The sequence below is a fragment of the Amaranthus tricolor genome, chromosome 10, assembly GCF_026212465.1.
Source record: "Amaranthus tricolor cultivar Red isolate AtriRed21 chromosome 10, ASM2621246v1, whole genome shotgun sequence".
In the NCBI taxonomy this organism is placed as follows: domain Eukaryota; kingdom Viridiplantae; phylum Streptophyta; class Magnoliopsida; order Caryophyllales; family Amaranthaceae; genus Amaranthus; species Amaranthus tricolor.
The window spans coordinates 19707686-19728951 of record NC_080056.1 but is presented as its reverse complement, the minus strand read 5'-3'; the positions used below and the strand labels follow the sequence as shown (position 1 = coordinate 19728951).

Here is a 21266-nt window from a genome sequence, read left to right as displayed (position 1 = left end):
CCTCGGTGGGCTCTGTGCACTATCAACATGGTCCTTGGGCCTTGGTGGCTTGGTCCATGTACAGAGGTGATGTTCCCTTGGTTACTCAGTTCCTAGTTCATCTGATTATGGCTGTGGCGATGTTGCAAGGTAGGCTGGCTGGCAGATGGTTCTTTATTTGCTGCGGTTTTCCTATCTGCTGCGGTTCTTTGGCGTTTTGAGAATTTGCTGCTGCTGTTGAGTTCATTTCACCTGGTTGCTCTCCTGGTTCATCTGTTTGGTCTTTTTCTTGGTTTTGGACTTGGTCATGGAATGTCTTTAACTCTGAACTATGCACACATGGTTCACTTATTCAAGCTCTCTCTCATACTAATTATAATTTTCGATTTGAAAAACCACTTTGTATTTTTATTTAGATTAATCAATCAGAATACGAAAAATCAGATTAAGAGAAATAAAATACGCCAAATAAAAATGCGAGAAAATTTTGCTAAATTGTAGTAGTAGGACTATTTCTCTTGTTAAACTTGAATTCAAAGTACATATTTTTTTATTAAATTGTAGTTGAAAAATACATTTTGTTAATTTTGTATGCTTTAAAATCATTAGTACAATATTTCAACGATAAAGTTTGATAATAATCCGACTCCGTTGGAGTCCGAAAGTCTGAGTCGGGCAAACTTGGAGTATGCATAATCCGACTCCGACTGGAGGTGAAATGAAAAAAAAAGTCCGACTATTATCCGGAGCAAAGTCGGAGTATGTATAATCCGAGCTGAGTCCGACCCATTGCCATCCCTACATTCTTATCTGAGACGGTCTCGTCACCGTAAAAACGCATTTCATACATGGGCTAAATAGACCAAAAATACAAATTATTTGCATATAAACTTTTAATTTTGAGGGCGTTTTATCGAGAGATTGCCTTTTACAAAGTACTTTGATCAGCTCTTACAACAGTTTAAGTTATAAAAATTGGCTTGAATTCATTATTGAACTTCGATTGACAATACAGTAATGCTGTAATTATATTGGTAGACCTAAGCAGCAAGGAGTTCGTTCAATCATAAAAAACTGAAACTTTCATCATAAATATCCAATATGCTTATATACAGCCATTCCCACACATTAATTATATACGTCTACTCTTTTACCATAATAACAAAGATTATTGTAATACGTAAAAGTAACACCATTCAGAGTGTTAAATCACCAGCAAACAAAGCAATTAATTAATTAATTAGCTTCTAAATTAGCACTTGCAGCTTCCATAAGCCCATTTCGTAACTGCTCAGTGATGTCTCGTACATGACCAGGACCATGGGGTATGAAAACAGTGGTGTTCTTTGATTGATTACCGAGGTCCCTAATAGTGTCGAAGTATTGAGTTACCATAATAAGATCCATGACTTCTTTAGCGGATGTTCCTTCAACCTTGTTCGAAAAGTTCAGTATATTCTCTCTTAGGCCGTCTGTGATTGCCTGTCTTTGCCTTGCCACTCCGACCCCACCCAGATACTTGGATTCTGCTTCGGCCTCCGCCTTTTTCACTTGCAGAATCTTCTCAGCTTCACCTTTATAAACACTAGCAAGCTGAAGCCTTTGAGCTGTACATCAAGGTAAATAACAGAGTTTCGTTTACGGAGTAGATCTAAGTCATGCAAAGAATACCATAGATTGGAATAGAAGTAGATCAGGACCTGCATTTATCTCATTCATAGCTTTGCGAACTGCTGGATCAGGTATAATATCAACCATTAAAATGTGCTCTATACTGTATCCATATTCTCCCATAACCTGTTCATTATTTCACAGTTGATCATTAAAAAAGTTCAAAGTTTCAAACACACTCAACCTCGGAATGCAAATCCCCACAGTTCTTGACATCAAGCATTTCAGATTAAAAAAATAGTGAATTACTAAGCACTCATTCATGATAATATTCAAGGAATACCGAAGAAAGAACAAGTTCAAAACTTGTTCAGGTAACAATCACAATGAAGACTTCGGTTCAGATCTCATGGAAAAACAAAAATATTGGTCACACAAGTTTAGTGCTAAAAAGTATGAATGCACATTCAGATCATGTGAATTGTGAACAAAAGGAGTGGAAATTATTATGCTTGTATTTCACCTAAAACGCATCACTAGTAGAGGTCAGGTTTTATGAGTGTCAGAGTTCAAGAGGGATGTACCTACAACGATTTCGCGAGACAATTCAAGATTGGTCCATGAGAACAAGAAAACTTAAAGTATAAAATAAGCATTAATGGTACATAACCATACATTCTTCTTCTGCCTGAATTAAGGCATAGATTTTGTATAGGTTAGTCAAATATATCTAGAGATGACAGAAAACATGTAGGAGCCAGCTGTGCCCAAGAAGCGATCATTGAGAAGCTACAAAACAGCCTTGATTTAGGACTGCTTTTCCTGATTCATAACAAGAACTTAGAAGAACTGAGCCTACTATGACTGAATTAAGCTGAGCCTATTGGGAGTAAAGACTAAACTCAACATATTAGACCTTTTTAAGTTGTGAAAATGTGAGAGTAATAGTGATGGAAAAATATTATTGGACATAAACTCAGCGGAGCTAACTGGTTCTCAAAGGAGAAACATATCTTAAAAACAATTTAGCGGATGAAATCTCATTACTTAGTTTAGAGCAATAATAGTATATCTGCTCGAAAATTTTGCATTAGAATTAATCTACTTCGTTTGCTTCAACTTCTTGGTTGAACCAGAACACTAATCTTAAGGGTCTAAAAAATTGGACACAGAACCTTAAAGAAATTTTCTTACGTGAAGATCTTAACTATAGACCCCAATTTGGACCCTTAAATTTTCGAAATCCAAACTCGAACCCGGACCTAGATGCTTGAGTTTTCTATTGGACCCGGATCCTTAGGGTCTAAAAAATACGATAGGGATCCAGCACGATCTTGATAATTTCACCTTTAACTAGCATTGGAGGAGCTACAATCACGATGAGAAAGCATTGAAAATTTGACCTTTCCCTGGCCAAACCCTCTATATGGGCATTCATGGTTAAGCAATCTTTTATTCTTCCGATTTTAAGTTATCTAGCACAATTACTTTGTTGATATATCTTGGTTAGTTGGCTCAAAAGACTTCAAAAAGCAACACCTTAAGGTTTTTAATTATGATAATGGAAACAATATTAACTATCACTTCTTTACTTTGGAAATATTTAAAGATGATTGTGAGATACTAGAAACCAACTTATTCATCTTTGATGAATAGAAAACTCCTACTCAACATGACACTTAAAAACAGCTTTAAATTGGGTCCATTCTGTAAGTTAACGTAATTAAATTATTAAATATATAAAAATAAGAAAAAAAATGGATCATTCCAATGGTGTAGAAGCTGAATCTTCTGCACGTGTTTCAAAAGGAAACTCAACTAAATTAACAACAAACTCTACTCAAGCACTTTGACGAAACCAACAGCAACCAAACTTTAAAACACTTTGAGGAAAATAAATTTGAAACAATTACCTTTGCGAGTTCCTCCAATACATGTTTAGCAACCTCTCCTTTTTGTTCAAAAAGCTCATCCAAATTCATCCTCGGGACAAGAGCACGCACGACTAGAAAATTATTTTTACAGAGCAAAGAAAAACATTAGCATGTGAATTCCAAAGATGTGCGTGTGAAACACTTCAGCTGACCCATGAGGGGAGGAAAGAACAATCATAACAAATAGAAATATGAAGTGACTCTTGTACATGAAGTAAGCAAAAGCCAAAAAGTGTTTTCAAAAGATTACCATCAAAAACATAAGCCTGAATCTGTTCTCTAGGATTTTGCAGTTCATAAAAGGCATCATCAGCGTTTTGTCTGACTACACGGTATTGAATGGAGCATAACATTTGTACAAAGACATTATCCTGTAAAATGGTACCATTAGACATGCAATATAAAGATTCAGTACTACACAATGGAGCTCCGGTCAGATGCATTTCATTATTCCATATATGAACAGTTGGACACATAAACACATCAAGCAACTCAAGTGTTTTCAGATGAATCTCTAAAACAAAACATCCAACATAGAAGAACCAATAAATCCAGATATAGGTACTAGTGGAAAGCAATTATCGATACAACATATCATTTCTTCAGATTGTTGGATGATTTAGAGTATTAGAATAAGGTCCTAATGTCCTAAATATCATAATTATAATTACAATGATAAGAAACGTGTGCTAGTGCTAGATCAAAACGGACAAGGAAAACAAACTTTACAACTTGCGCAAAAGTCATGTCCTCAATAAATTTAGCTGGGGTTGAAAATTTTGAGTCTTTTGAGCAGATTACAGGGGCTGAAATTTAGTGACTTCCAAATCTCATAGCCTCGGCCTAGATCGAGCCCGCTCATAGATGGGTATTCCGTATTGAGATGTGTCATTTTGATGATGGAATAATGCATGTACGCAATGCATGTCTTTGAACTTTTGACGTTTTGTGATATATTAAAGGGATATACACAGTAAATAGAGAAAAATGGACAGCTTTGCACGATGATGAAAATCATAATTCTTCTCTTATGCACAAGCATACAAAAAGAACTAGCTAATCCTTTAATGTTATAATTTCTGTTAATATTGTTCATTTTTAAGAATAGAAGTGCTTTGTAATTATAGCGTGGGTATTTGTATATGAAATAAATTTCAATCTTAATAGATCCTAAAGCGATGATATTTATTTTAGGAAAGTTTATATAATTCTTCGACCTAGTATTAAGAAAGTCTGCCTAAACTACAAAATTTCTGCGAATTGTTCGTGATCAAGAAGAATAAAATCAAGAATACCATTTGGTGTTTGATGCTATTTACAACATTATTGTAATCTTTATATATGTTATTTCAAAACAAAATTTAACACATATTTCAATACTTTGCCAATGTCTAAGTTAATAAAGAGAATGATACCATTGCTTACATGAATTTAAGGCCACGCAAGATCTTTAAAATTTTCCAGCAATTATGCACCCAAAAGTAGTCAATCTAGGTGAATTTATCCATTTCCTCAAGTAAGTATTCCCTTCTCAACAATAATACCAACCATTCAACAGCCAAACCTTGCCAAGATTTCCCAATAATTTCTTTAATCATAGATGTTATGATGAAAAATTTATACTCTTTCTGGGTTAACATTACCAAGCCTTTCTTTATATAGTTTTATGCATATCAATGTTGAGAAATAATGGTCCAAGAAGCAAAAATTCTATAATGTATTGGCTAAGACAACAATACAATAGGATTCATCTTGTAATTCAGTTAGAACGCATCTTATAGAAGAGATAAAGTAAAAAGGGGACATGGAAATAGTAGTTCGCTTATATAAAGGAGGTTAGAGGGAGAAAAATTTGTTCAAATAATGTGTTTGGTAGAGCTTTTAGCTCATATTAGGAAACTAAAGACTCAAAAATTTGTTATCCTTTACTATCGTAGAGTCCACTTATTAATCAAATCCATCGTTTTCTTCAATAATAGAAGAGTTTAGATAATTCCCAATAAAGCCTACACATTCACAATTAATTACGGGTTTACCATAACATTTTAAGGTGGCCTTCAGTTTCTTTACTCCTCACCATGAAGTTAAAGTTTCATGATAACATGATCAACGCATATTTATCATTATAAGCACCTTTGCAATTCAAGGATGCTCATTAAGTGAATGATACCAAAGAAAAACTAAATCTTATAAGTAGACTCACAACCAATGAAAAAATACGATCCTCTCTCCTTGTCATTTTGTTACACCAATATGTACTTACTTTATGTATTTACTAAAATTGAGTTGAAAAAACGGGAGAAAAAGACAAAAATAAATGGGTGAAAGAGATTTTTGGATAAGATAAAAAGAGAATATGAGTTTGCGGATAAGATGAGGATATAGATAGTGTAACTATTTACTAAATACATAAATGAACCAAAATAAATAGGACATCTAAAAAAAACGTACAACAACGTTGCAAAGATGAAGGATTTAGTCAACAAGACAACCTAGGCGGTTACTACCATAGCGTAAAAACAAGGTCGCATCACCGTATTGCCACTATACCGTAAAGGTTTTTGAATTCATTGCAATCGAGCTTGTTGAACCACACGTTACAACAACGATGTAATAATGGGAATGTTGTGGTTATTGTTACACCAAATCTGGGCTGTAAAAATGAAATATATATCTAAACAACCCACAATGTGATGTTTTAAGATCTTTACAATGGAGAAATATTGGTCCTTTTTTCATAAAAAACCTTTATGTTGAAGCAAGAGCCAATTCTCATGACATTGGTGATGAGTTTGATCATCTCATTGCCATGTTCTAGCTTGCACACTTGAGAGTGAAGATGTAAATGGCATAGGGTGTGGGAGGATAAGTTTTGGATCACTTGATAATGTGATCATTAGGGATTGCATGGCATGTGTCATATCACAGCATGCTTTGATGAAGGCAATATAGTGCTAAAGGAAAGTGTTGAGGTATGCCTTGATCAAGGCAAGGCTCAAGAGGAACAATCCACGACCAAGGCAACAACAAAATCAAAGTCGGTGGGTTTTTAACAGTACCGCTTAACATGGTTGAGCGCCAGGAAGCTCGGTCAAGCGAGATGCTGGCCCAAAATCTGTCGAGTATCCGTTTGTTGCGGGAAATACTCGGGCATCAAGGCTTTTGTCCTAGGGCTTTTAACATGTTGTACGACTATATATAAGGATCATAGAACATCATTAGAAAATAATAGAGAGCCTAATACTTGGAATCAACTAGGGTTTCAACCAAGAGAGTCCATCCTACTTGTATTAGTGCATTTGAGGGAGATGCATATCAAAGGTTCAACCTTTACTTTGAGAGAGTGTTCTCAAACATTGTGTGAGGCTTGTCATTAGTGTATGATAATATATTAATGAAAGTAATTTTGGTTTGAGGGGGAGATATCTTTAGATACCTCATTAGTCTTTTATGTTCTTGTTCTTTGGTGTTGTACTCTGCTTTTAAGTTTAGTTTGTCCATTTGTTTTTCAACAAAACTCTCAAACCCTTGCATTTCACTTTACAATTGTGATGCGCCCTTGTTTTTGGATTATGGTCACAATACAACATCTCAACCGAAAAACTTTAAGACAGTAAATGAAACCACATTATATGCTCTATGGTCAGCAAAACAACAAGAACACTAAAAAATTTAAAACTAACTTCTGTCAAAAAATTCCTGCAAATAATCTTATCCAGATATCACAATTCATACAATTTAATTCAAAATTAACCAAAAAAAAAAAAGAAAACACCAATAATTCCATGAATTACACTACATCAAAACTCATTTTTATAAGGGAGAATTTTTTTCCCAGGGGATAATAAAACGACATCAAGCTTACTCAAAATTCACACCTAAAATCAATTACCCACATATAAAACAAAAACCCTGAACTACATTATCATAATTCAATTTCAGGAAAGAAATTTTAAAATAGTAAAAAGATCACCTTAGTTTTGGTCTCAATTTTGACATCAAGAGAATTGATGCGAGTAGAAAGAACACCAGCAAGCCATTGACCAGCAAAAGGATTGAAGAAATGAAGCCCTGGTTCAGCCAGTTTTTCAAATCTACCCCATCTCTCAATTACTCCTACACTTGCTTGATCTATACACCCTCCAAATACACAATATGTATTGCCCATTTTCCAGATTTAGATTTTGGGATTGAAAAGTAGATGAAGATGTATAGCGATCGTTATAAAAAAAAGATCGAACGAAAAAATGCTTCGTTTAGAAGTGGGAACGTGGACGTTTTGTACGCAGCGCGGGTAACTTCACTTTGTCACATCACAAGCGCTGATCGCAAGTCGCAACCCATCTGTTTTCCTTAGAAATTTATTTTAGGACCTACAGAACCGTGACCTTCGTCCACAGATGATAGTCTTGCAAGCCGAAATGTAGTTCACAAGTAGGGTGTTAAAAAAAACCCGACCCACTTAATCTAACTCATCTATTTGCCGATATGAATTTTAAATGGTGGGTCAATATTTAAAAAAGTAATATATTACGGATTGGGTATTTCGACCCGTCTTAACTGGGTTGGGTCATGGGCTATAAAATAAATTGAACGGGGTCGAGTCGGGTCCGAGTGTTCAAAATTTGTTGGCTAAGTTGCAGCTGATAACTACTCTTAGGGGTTGTTTGGTATATTGATTGGAATGGAAAGGGAATAGTAAGAGAAAAGATGGTCAAACGGATTCAATAAACGTTATTTTAATAATCTGTTTGGTTACACTTGCATAATATAAGAGAATCAATTACTATACATGGGAGGCTCACCAGCTTGCATCAAGAAGTCCTAAAAGAACCATACCTCCATTTTTTATCTCTTCTTAAGCCATATATGTACCAATTTCAGAGCTTTCTCTCTCCACAAAACATAAACATACCAATTTCAAAGCTTTCTCTCTCCTTAAATTTTGGTAATCTTTTGCTTTAATTTATCTTCACAACAATTATTAATTAAAACAAAGTTTGAAATAAAGGTTGAATCAATTAACAAAATGAATTGATAAAGCTACTTATAGCACTGTAATTACATGATGTAGTTCAAATTATATGATGTAGAGGTTTGTGGTGGCGATGGGATATGTAGGTCGTTGAGTGGTGATTGAGGGCTTAAAGTTGGTGGTTTAGTTTTTTAAAGGGTGGCTGAAGTTGGTACAAAGAGGTTACCTAAGAGAATAGACTAATGGAAGATAACTTTTCCCCACATATTGCTGTAGTAACAAAATAGGGGTATTTGTTACTCTCAAGTAAGGGTAATTGATACCTACATCTCAAAACAAACAACATGTAAGGGTATTTATTATTTTGAATCCCTTATCTTTCTAAAAAAAACCTTACCAAATAGCCTCTTAATAAGCATTAAGAAAGAAAAAAAAAGGTCAGTAAATCATTAAAACATTGCACGTTCTTCCTCCCTCATTAAGAAAGAAAAAAAAGGCGATAATCATAGCTGGTAAGCTTAGCCCGTGATGAATTCGAGGTTTATTAATGGAGGGTATGGAGATTGGGAAGTGTGTATTGTTCCATAAGTCTTCATTTGCAGAGAATAATTCAAGGTTTGTTAATGGCGGATGAAAGGTGTTTTGGTGGAGGTGGATCTTGACAAGGAGCTTGCATCAATCAATTTGCAACCAAAGTGGTTAGGCACCAATAAAGGAGTCTCTACCACTGGATTCCGATTATCAACAATCAAAAGCCAAATACCTAAATTGAGATCCGAAAAATCAAAGAACCAACCACCCAGAAAATCAAACCAACCACTAACCCGTTCCATTTTCTTTCCTTTTAGGCAAGGAAATGGCTACGTGCATCAGAACATAAGCTGGAAAGCCGCTCCAAGGTACCAAAAATCCAGATAGGTGGCAAGACACATCATCCAACTTCGTTCTGACATTTATAAAATCTCATCTCTGAATCTAGAGCTGTTCAAAACAAACCTGACCCGGAATCGAAAATTATCCGACTCGAAAAAATGTAAATTTTTTAGGTTTACCGAACCGGAATTACCCGAACCGATACTTCACTCGAACTGTTTGATAACCGAAAAGGGCAAAACCGAACTCGAACTGCAACCGAATTTTATAACCGATATATAAACCTTAACCGATGTTACCCGAACTGAACAGTGATCGACCCGAGTCAAATTCGACCCGAATTATGCACGTAACCAAATGCAACCTGACTAAAACCGATTAAGATCGAATTGTTTTTAACCCGAACTGATACAAACCCGAATCGATTATTAATCGAACTGTTTTTAACCCGAACTGATACCAACCCGAACCGATTGTTAATCGAATTGTTATAAATCCGAATCAATTTTTCACCTAATTTCAGCAAATTAGGTCCAATTTCAGTTTTCTAATTATGATTTTTCGAATATTTGAAAACTAATTTCTAATATTGAAAGATTGTAAACAAGATTATATATGAATATTTTAGCAAATCAATTATAAACCAATAAGATTCCACCAATTCTTCAAGCTTTAAGCCCCAAAAATTTCCATTCATCACTTATACATCCACCAAATATAAATATACAAATATTAAGTTTTTAACCCCAAAAATTTACATCCATCACTTATACATCCACCAAATTAACATATACTATGGTAAAATGATCCCAAACTGGTGAGGTACGCTTTCCAAGTCCTTCAATATCCTCCTGAAACTCAGTTCTAATTCGCCTTCGACCTCCAGCTAAAGAAATTCCACCTCTTCCTCTACTAGTTTTTGCACGCTTTGGTGGACGAATAGGATGTTGGAAAACTTGTCTAGGGTTCGGGTTCACATTCCTTGGAGTGGATACACTAGTTTGTAACTCTTCAAACGCTGTTAATTTCAACAAAAATAATACACATGCTAGTAATTTATCTCAATATTGAACACAATGCAAAAGAATGATAAAGTACAAAACATATAAGGTACTTGAACTATTAGATTAACAAATTACTCGTGTTCGAAATATTGTCAAATTGAAAACCATTAGCTTCATTTGCCTCATTAAAATTCATCTTCCTACAATTAAGAATTAGAGATTGAACAAATTTAATCCCATCTTCTAATTTCAAAAGAAGTATTGAACATTGTTTGAACAATATTTGAATATTTTTTCACTACAATGAGCAGATCACAACTCTCCTTATCCATCATCAACAAATTTGCTTCTTCGTGATACTGTGAAAATTGTGTCCGATAGAAGCAAAAACATTTACGTTAGAATATTCAGATCCAATATATGATTGTGAATTGTAGAACTAACGTCAACCATGGTGGTATGACCAATAACAAAGAAAATGATGCTAATGAAAAAAGATTTTGGTCCATTTGATAAAGCTAACTAAAAACACTAGAACAGGGGTTCAACATATGAACAACTTACAAAAACTTGACAGTTGCAACCATTTCAACATATGAACAACATATGAACAACATATGAACAACTTACAGGGGTCCATTTGATAAAGCTAACCATGAATATCAGCCTTTTTCTATACAAAAACTTATAATTTCAACCCAAACAAGAAAACAGATGCAAAAGTACAACGACATTTGGAGATTTACAGTTGAATAGTTGCTAAAGAATCGAATTGATAGTTGAACAGTTCAACCCAAACTTACAATTTCATGTAATCTATGATAAACACTGATGATAAAATTGAAGTTATGAACAATGAGAACCATGAATATCAGCCTTTTTCTATACATCCACCTACAATTTCAACCCAAACAAGAAAAAAAATGCAAAAGTACAACGACATTTGGAGATATATAGTTGAATAGTTGCTGAAGAATCGAATTGACGGTTGAACAGTTCAACCCAAACTTACAATTTCATGTAATCTATGATAAACGCTGATGATAAAATTGAAGTTATGAACAATGAGAACCATGAATATCAGCCTTTTTCTATACAAAATCTTACAATTTCAACCCAAACAAGAAAATAGATGCAAAAGTACAGCGACATTTGGAGATTTACAGTTGAATAGTTGCTGAAGAATGGAATTGACAGTTGAACAGTTCAACCCAAACTTACAATTTCATGTAATCTATGATAAACATTGATGATAAAATCTATGATAAACTAGCACTCTAGTAAGAACTCAAAAGACACTGATGTGGTAAGAGCAAATAAACACATGTTCATCCCTAAAAAAATCTATGATAAAATAAAATTCAGCCCATTACAAAATTAGAACTCAAATGCAAATCAAAGTTAGATCAAAAGGAAGAAGGAGTTTTATAGTAGAACTTGGTGCCTAATTACAATTACCAACTCATTTTGAAAGATAAAGAATGCCAAATTGCTACTAACAAATACAATTGCTACGGTACAGAGAAAAAGAAAAAAAACAAGAACTTCATACCTACGGTACTACAGGCTGCCGGAGATGAACGTGTTCTACCGGCCGGATTGGAGGAGAACAGATGGGATTGTAAGAGGGCCGCCGGTTTCAGTGACAGGATGAAGAAGAGAGAGTTGAGTTAGGGTTTATTAGAGCGGGATTTGGGAAATGTCGCTGTTACAGGATGAAGAAAGGAACCAAAATCCTTTTTTATCAAATGACGGTGACGTGGCAAGTTGTTGACCATTGATCTGATATTAGCATTATAATCCAACGGCTAAAACACCTTATCCGTGTGCTATCCAAATAACCAATAACATTTTGTGCAAGTAATGTATCAATTGAGTAATATATTCATCAAATTGGACAATTAGTTATTTAAAATAATTTATTTGAGTAATATAAATATTTTAAATCAAATATTAAATATTTTTATTATTGAATTTAGTAAAATTGCATAATTTAGGCTATTTAATTCAAAGTAACAAAAAAGGTGGAGTACTAGTTTCATTTACTATAAGTCTTTAATAGATCGAATTACGATAAGTGAATTACGATCGATTATTAATAGCCTATAAATTACTTTATAGTATTCAATATCAGTAATAACTAATAAGTAATAGCATTGAGTTAACTGTCAATGATAATCTGTAACTGTAACTATAACTCTATAAGATACTTTGTATTAGTTTCATTCACTCCAATAGGTCTAGTTCTGAACATTATTAAGTTTTAAAATAAATATGATCAATTATTAGTGTAATAGATTTATTATTTTAAAGTATTCAAGGTCATTAATAAGTATAAATACATAATATCATATAAAATGGTTATGATTACTTGATTAACCTAATTCACTTTATTATATATAATAAGTTTCAATTATCAAACTTAGAAATACAATCGATTATTAGTGTAATAGAGTAATGTATATTCTAATAGCCTATGAGATAGTTTAGATTATTCTTATTCATTCAAACAAATCGAGTTTCGATTATCGAGTTTTAATATTTAATCAATTATCAAACGTAGCAACATGATGCATTATTAAATAATAGTCTCATATATATATATATATGTATATATATATATATATATATATATATATATATATATATATATATATATATATATATATATATATATATATATATATATATATATATATATATATATATATATATATATATATATATATAAACTAATTGAAATAAATTGATCTGCCATAAAATGAGCATACATCAATTAAAAGCCCGACTATTAACTTATTTCGATATTGACTCGATCGATAGTTGTCCGTAACCGATAACTACTCAAAAAATAAAGCTCGAACCCGATTTGTGCCCGAAAAAACCGAACTAATGTAAGATCGATGACAACCCGAGCTCGATTGACACGTGACTCGAATTTCAACCGATAACAAACCGGTTTGAACCCGATAATGCGAACAACCGTTGTTAAACCGACCCGTAACCAACCGATCTGACTCGAGTATGACCCGTTGTTGTATACAACCGAAAATTTACCGATTCTAAAACCAACCGAGCCGAATTACAACCGTCCGAAACCGACCCGATGACCCGAATGAACACCTATATCTGAATCCCATATGACATTTGTAAACATTTAAAATGTCGAATATTCTCTTTTAAAATAATTAAGGAATAACCTTTTTTTCAAAAATAGAGGTTAATTTTAGCAATTTAACAAAGAATAAGTAGATATTTAATGGAAAACAATTCTCTAAAATTTTAAACCTATTGAAACTTTATTAATTTAGTTCTTTTAAAGTGCAATTTAAAAAAGAAAGAAAAACAGGGATGTCAAAAGCAAAAGAAATTTCAGACAAGAATCCTTGAAGATTAGCTTCAACATCTGTGTGTGTAGAATATTATTCAAAGGTTATTATGATAAAAAGACAGTCAAAAGAAATCAAACCTACCCGAATCTGGGAGGATTTCGTGTTAATAAGTAGTTATCTGGGAGAAATTATCTGGCAGGGTTATTGAAGGATTCTACATACAGGCTCAATAGGATAGTGCATGAGAAGCTCACGTGCATGTGAGTACACATGTCCTTCATTAAAGCATCACTTTTATGAAATGGGACACGTGTTCAAAGGAGAAATTAGAAACAACACAAAGGACAAATAAAGTATTTGATTGTGATTAAGGGATTGACACGTCTAAAAAGGAGATTGGTGCATGCAGAGAATGTCTTTAGGGGTCGGAAAAGGATGTTTGCTCCACAATGATAAGCTATAAATACTCACCAAAGCGCCATAAATGAGGGGAGGAATTTTCGGAAGGGAAAAGGAAAAAAAAAAGAATTTAAAAGTGATTAAATACAAACGATCTTAACTGAATATCAAGATTTCATATTGACTTTCAGAGCAACGGATTAGAGATTTACAAAAGATTAAATCAACATTTGTCGTGATAATTTATTACAAAAAAGACCTCACGACTAAACAAGCCCTAAGCAGTAATCCACCTGGTTGCCATTGTGCACCTCGAAGGACCTATTAGGCAATCCATATATTGATCTGTACTAACTTAAGCATCGGAGTAGGCCCCCGAAAAAGAATTATGGGCCTTTCAAACCCCTTTGGTGTGTTTTGTAGGAATCATCAGCATCTCCATCCAAAGATCTTACTGTATAACTGGCAAGGAATTAAATTAAGACCTCCACCAGCAAAAATCATCTTATTAACGGCTAATCATGAGATTAAAATCTTAATTCATTGTTCTTTAAAATCAGACAGGAACAATTTGGTGCTAGAAGGAGGGCCCAACTTTTCTTTCTTTGCTAAAAGTTATCGTAAAAATTTTCTAGAATGGTGAAGATGACAAGCAACTCAGAAAACCAAAGTCAAAATTCTAATCAGTCCAAAAGAAGTAGATCCCAAAGGAGGAGGTTTAGGAATGCTGCTCAAAGAATCGTTGATTAAAGAAGATCTAAGAGACGATCATTGAGCTCCAGCAGAGAACAACCGAGCGTGTCATATCCCAGGCACAAAAGGAGTCCCCAATAAAGCAGCAAGTTGGGGATGTTCAACCTCAATTTATTCTCACTTGGGATGCAATAGCCCAGCAGCAGTAGTTGCAAATGCTGTCAGAACGAGAACGACAGGAGATGCTGACCCTAATCAAAGGGAGCAGATCTCCAATGAACGTTATCTGGAAAAGGAGGATGAATCTTATATACCTCCTCATATTCAGGGAGAATCAGGTCAATTAAGTTCTGATAGGAATAGAAATATTCACAGGGAAGACGAAGGTGAGTCTATGCCGGGCAGAAGATACGCCTAGTACAGGACCCCTTCGAACCCTGGAGTATCGTCCCAGTTAGGAACACACATTAAAAAGGGATAAACTGAGACGGTCTATCGACAAACTGATTCCTAGCTTGTAACGAGGGAGTCAATGACGACGAAAAGATTGTCTGCCATGAGCAGGCTTGGAAAAGCTCATTTACCATCACCTTTAAAAATTTGTGAAGGTGAAGGAGAATCATTACAGGTTGTTGAGAGTATACAACCAAATATTCATTCCTTGAAGGGGAAATCCTCTTATTTAGGTTTACCCCTCAAGATCCCAGAAAATCAGAAAATAAGGTTTTTTGGGAAGACACCATTCATCCCAAAAATTGCTTCCTCACCTGCGAAAAGGGTGAAATTTCCTGCTCATTTGACTTATAAGGGGGAGACGTGTCCAAATGTCCATCTAACAGCCTTTAATAATGAGATGGACATGAATAGTCACACCAATGCCAGTTGGTGCAAAAATTTCATTCTAACCTTAACTGGTACAGCACAGAAATGGGCTCAAAGCCTCCTAGATGGCTCGATTTCCTCATTTGATGAACTTGCTAAAAAGTTCAAGAGTCATTTCTCATCAAGGACTGCCAGATCTAAGCAATCCATTGAAATAATGAGCATAAGACAGGGAAAAGATGAATCCATGAGGAATTACGTCTCTAGGTTCGACAAAGAAAGTTTGCAGGTGCTGAACCCTGAAGAAAATATCTTGACCTTCGCTTCCAGACAAGGCCTAAACTCTGATAGGCCTGAAAGTGAGGCTCTGAAGTTCAGCAACCAGTGGACTTATTTGAAGACAATGAAGGAAGTTAGAGAATATGCCCAGTCCCATGTAGATGTGGAAGATTTTAAATCCATAACAGGGACAATGGAGCATAAAGGGAAAATCCCTAAGAGGGGCAGCAAGAAGCCATCTGAAAGACATGATAGGGCTAAAATCTTTAATGTACATAAAGTGGATACCAGATGGCAGAGGCCAGTCCAGAGGAAAGTTGTTGGCAAGAACCCAGGTGCTTATTGCAAATTTCATGAATGTCCAGGTCATTGGACAGAACATTGTAAGTCTTTGATGAACAATATTGAAGATTTGATTTAAAGAGGATACTTCCAACAATACAGACAAGATAAAACTTTCTGCAAAAGACAAGCTGAAAGTAGATCCAGACAAGCCAGAGGGGAAGGGGAGCAAGCCCCAAAGAAGAAGAAGGAAATTTTTGTGATATTTCAGAAATCCGAGATATTTGATAATAAAGCACCCTTGAGAGCAACAACAGCTCCCAGATTAGAGCCGATGGAAATCACAGAGCCGGCTGAACCACCACAACTGCCAGATATGACCTTCACTAGGGAGGATTGCAGAGGGGTATCCTATCCCCATTCAGATCCCCTGGTGATGGTTGTAGACATTACTGATCAATCTGTACATAGAATGCTGCTAGATAGTGGTGCTGAAATTAATGTTCTCTATAAATCCTACTAGGATCAAATGGATTTAGATGACAAAGCTTTGAAGAGATCAACTACGCCCAACGTTGGGTTTTTCGATGAGTCAGTTCTGGCAGAAGGGAAAATCACTCTGCCAGTTACTATCACTAACACACAAGGGGTCACCATAACGGTTCCCCAGAAATTTAATATTATTAATGCTCCTATTAGATACAATTGTATTCTAGGAAGGAAGTTTACTGTACTAATAACTGGTATTCCCTCTACACACCATCAAACCTTACTCTTTGTAGGAAAAGATGGAAGGGTGGAGAGAGCCAGAGGAAATCAAAAAATGGCGAGGTCTTTCAATTTTGTAAATAAAGTAAGTGTTGAGCCACAAAGGAAAAGAGAGGGTGCCGAGGCTGATATGGTGCTATTAAAAAGTTTCGAAAGCAATCAGTCGAATAAAAAATTGAAATCAGTTGCTTCTCCATCTGGGCCTGGGACTCAGAAAATTGTTGAAATTGATCCCAGACCATCTGAGGATGAAAATGTAAAAATCAGTACCCCACAAATGGAGATTGATCACCAGATGATTAAAGAGGTTGCATTGATTGAAGGAACAGATAAAACCGTAAGGATTGGGGGAAATCTGGATCCTCAGGTTTGCCTCCATCTGATTCAAGTCCTTCACGAGAATGTTGATCTCTTCGCATATTCAGCAGCAAACATGCCAAGTATTGACCCTGAAATAGTCACTCATAAAATAAATGTCCATGAGGAGTCAAGCCTATTAAACAAAAGAAAAGGAACTTCAGCTCTGAAAAAGACAAAATCATTGAAGAAGAAGTTCAAAAGCTGTTGGATGATGGTTTCATTGAGGAATGTCTCGACCCGGAATGGCTGGCTAATGTTGTTTTGGTAAACAACGCTATAGCCTGAGAAGTGGAGAATGTGTATAGATTTTACCTGTTTAAATAGATGTTGCCTTAAAGATTGTTATCCCTTACCCAGAATAGACCAACTAGTTGATTCAACTACCGGATATGCTCTTCTATCATGTATGGATGCTTTTCTGGCTATCATCAGATATTTATAGACCCTGCTGACAAAAAGAAAACGACATTTGTATGCTCAGTAGGGGTGTTCAATTATATGATGATGCCTTTTAGTTTGATGAATGCTGGGGCAACCTATTAGAGGGTAATGGATAAAATTTTCAAAAATCAGAAGGGTAGAAATTTAGAAGTGTATGTAGATGATTCAATTGTAAAAAGTAAAACAGAAAAAGAAATGGTTATAGATTTGCAAGAAACATTTGATAATATGAGAAAATATAAGATGAGACTTAATCCCAAAAAGTGTGTATTTGGGATAAAGTCTGGAAAGTTTTTGGGCTACTTAGTCAGCCAAAGAGGTATTGATGCCAATCCAGAAAAGGTTCAAGCAGTCATGGATCTGGCAGAACCTAGGAATAGGCATGAAATTATGCAATTAACAGGGAGGATGGTAGCTCTTTCCAGATTCATCTCCAAATCAGCTGAGAGAATCCTGCCATTTTCCACAGTTTTGAAAGGTAACAAAAGTTTTGAGTGGGGTGAAGTGCAGAGTCGGGCATTTAAGGAGTTGAAAGAACACCTTCACAATCTGCCAACTCTAGCAAGAACCATTACTGGAGAAACATTATACTTGTACATATCATCAACACATCACACAGTGAGTGCAATGTTGATCAAAGAAGAAAATAAAATTCAATATCCAATTTACTTTGTAAGTAAAATGTTGTTGGATGCTGAAACAAGATATTCCATGATTGAAAAAGTAGCGTTTGCTGTAATAAATGCTGCTAGAAAATTAAGGCCTTATTTCGATGCTCACCTAGTGGTAGTCTTAACAGACCTACCATTAGAGAAAAGTATGGTGAAAATAGAAAGATCTGGATGACTGGAAAAATGGGTTGTTGAGCTTAATGGTCTCGGAGTACAAATTCAACCCAGAAGAGCTATAAAGGGTTAAGCATTGGCAGATATTTTTGCTGAATGGGGAACACAAGATGAAAATGAGGAACCTATCTGGCAAATATTAACCGATGGGTCATCAAGACTCATTGGTGCAGGGGCCACATTGGTTTTAATCACCCTAGAAGGAAAAGTTATTGTATACACTTTGAAATTTCAATTTAAAGCTGCCAACAATGAAGCTGAATATGAGGCTATCATTGCTGGGTTACAATTGTGCAAAGCCTTGGAAGCCAGAAGGATTAGTCTTAAAATTGATTCATAGCTAGTTGTAAATCAGATTAAAGGGGAGTATGAGTCTAGAGATATTACTATGCAAAAATACTTGAAGAAAGCTCAAGAATTGATCTCATGGTTTGAAGTTGTTTATGTTGAAAGACTACCCAGATCACAAAACGAGCAAGCTAATGCACTTTCTAAATTAGGAAGTTCTAGTATGCAGAATTTAAAAACGTCAGTCTTAGTAGAAGTTAAACCAGTAAGTTCAATCCATGAAGACGCCACATCTATCTTCAATATTGGAAACAGAGATCTCCCAAATTGTATGAAAGATCTCATCCAATACAAAGAAACTGGAGAACTTCCAGCAGATCTAATTCTTGCCAGAAAGATGAAAATGAAGTCACTACAATATTGTGTGGAAGATGGCGAATTACATAAAAAGGCAAAGAATGGTTCATTGCTAAAATGTGTGACTCCATCAGAAGCTGACTACATCTTAAAAGAATTCCATGAAGGATGTTGTGGTCATCATCTGGGAGCCAAGGCTCTGGCTCACAAAGCTTTCAGAATTGGTTATTATTGGCCCACAGCAACAGAAGATGCCAGAAACTTGGTCCAAAAGTAAGAGAAGTGCCAGAAATTTGCTCAATGGAGCTTATATCTGTTAGGGACCATTTAAAATAGCAGCTGGAGGAAAAACATTTTTGATTGTTGCAATTGTCACTTGCAACAATCACTTCCAGAAAAGTAGAAAAATTCATCTGGCAGAATATCATCACCAGATTTGGGCTTCCCAGAGTCTTAACTGTTGATAATGGAACCCAATTTGATTGTGCAACATTGAGGAAATATTTAGAAGATTTCAATATTACAGTGGCCTACTCATCCGTTTGCAATCCTCAATGTAATGGACAAGCTGAAGCAGCCAATAAACAAATTCTGTATGGGCTCCAGAAGAAGCTGGAGGATGCAAAAGCAAAATGGATTGATGAAATATACGATGTACTATGGTCTTTACGAACAACTGTGAAGGAGGCAAATGGCCAAACACCTTTCGGGCTTGTTTATGGTTCAGAAGCACTCTTGCCAGTTGAGATTGGAGTACAGACAGTAAGATTAAAACATTTGGATCCAATGGAAAATCAAGAATCAAGGCTTCCAGATTCGAACTAATCGATGAACTTAGAGCAAATGCAGCATGGACAATGGTTGCATACCAAATCAGGATTGCCAGATTCTATAATAGAAAAGTTAAACACAGATCTTTTCAAGTAGGGGACTTGGTTCCCAGAAATGCTAAGGCAACTCAAAAGCATGAGCATGGAAATTTATCAGAAAAATAGGAAGGCCCCTACATTGTGTCAGAAGATTGTTTCAATGGAGCTTATAAGTTGAGAACATTAAATGGTGAGCAACTTATACATAAATGAAATATCAGAATGTTGAAAAGGTATTATGTATGGACTTCAAAGAATTCTTATAATAATTCTTTTATAAAGTATTAGCCAGATTCAATACATTCAATAAGTTTAAAAAAAAGAAAAAGAAAAAGATTTGCAATATTCTGTGTAATAGAAAAAGTATAATGGTAGAAAAACGAGCCAGTGGGTAAACACTGACTTTTTACAGTTAAGATACTCAACTGAGTTCAAAAGCTGACTAGTGGGAAAGCCCTGGTTTTATGACTAAGGAGCCTAGCTGAGTCATGGGGAAGCCCTGGTTCACCATAACTAAAGAATCTAGAAAGTGTTTGAAGAAGATATCAAACATGAGAATGAAAAAGATGAAACACCCCCTAAAGCAAAAAACTTTTAAGTATGTTTCATGAATGAAAATACTTTAAAGTTGAGGGGAATAGGAGATGGATAATGGAAAAAATACAACATTTGAGTAAAGATCCTAATTTTTACAAGTTTTTATTGAAAATTATCTAGCAAGAAAAGCATGCAAGAAGAAAAAATCAAGTATGAATTACATGATTCAGATACTTCTTCAAAGTCAGGCAAAGTTTTATTAAGTCAGATACATGTTCAAGAAATTAAAGGATAGATCTATTCAGGAGAAGGAACAATATAAAGAAAGTAATTTATTCATTTAGTGTAGTAAATAATTACAAGATTATAAAGAATTTCAGCTATACGACAAGATTTCTTAAGGTTTCTAGATATACAGAAGAATATATATACATAAAGAAAAATCATGATTTGCCGGCTGGAGGAGCTTTTGAGCCAGAAGGAGCAGAGCTATTAGTTCCCTGGCCAGATTTAGCAATGTGCTGGGCCCTTAGGGTTGGAATGCAAGCTGCTACTGGAGTTTGAGGATCAAGGAAAGGAGCTATCTTGGACCATTCCAGGTCTGGGTAGGCAGTAAAA

The 21266-nt window shown here is 35.1% G+C and overlaps 2 protein-coding genes across 2 annotated transcripts; one reads left to right on the top strand and one right to left on the bottom strand.

The window, feature by feature from the left end:
• Positions 1-948: 948 nt before the first annotated feature.
• LOC130825381 (hypersensitive-induced response protein 4) lies at positions 949-7926 on the bottom strand. The gene is made up of 5 exons (XM_057690583.1): positions 7498-7926; positions 3775-3895; positions 3504-3595; positions 1680-1776; positions 949-1586 (listed from the first exon to the last, which is right to left on the bottom strand). The coding sequence occupies exons 1-5, from the start codon at positions 7690-7692 to the stop codon at positions 1216-1218; spliced, it is 876 nt and encodes a 291-aa protein (XP_057546566.1). The 5' UTR covers positions 7693-7926; the 3' UTR covers positions 949-1215.
• A 7430-nt stretch (positions 7927-15356) lies between these two features.
• Positions 15357-16706, top strand: LOC130824945 (uncharacterized). The gene is made up of 2 exons (XM_057689968.1): positions 15357-16288; positions 16346-16706. The coding sequence occupies exons 1-2, from the start codon at positions 15357-15359 to the stop codon at positions 16704-16706; spliced, it is 1293 nt and encodes a 430-aa protein (XP_057545951.1).
• Positions 16707-21266: the final 4560 nt, after the last annotated feature.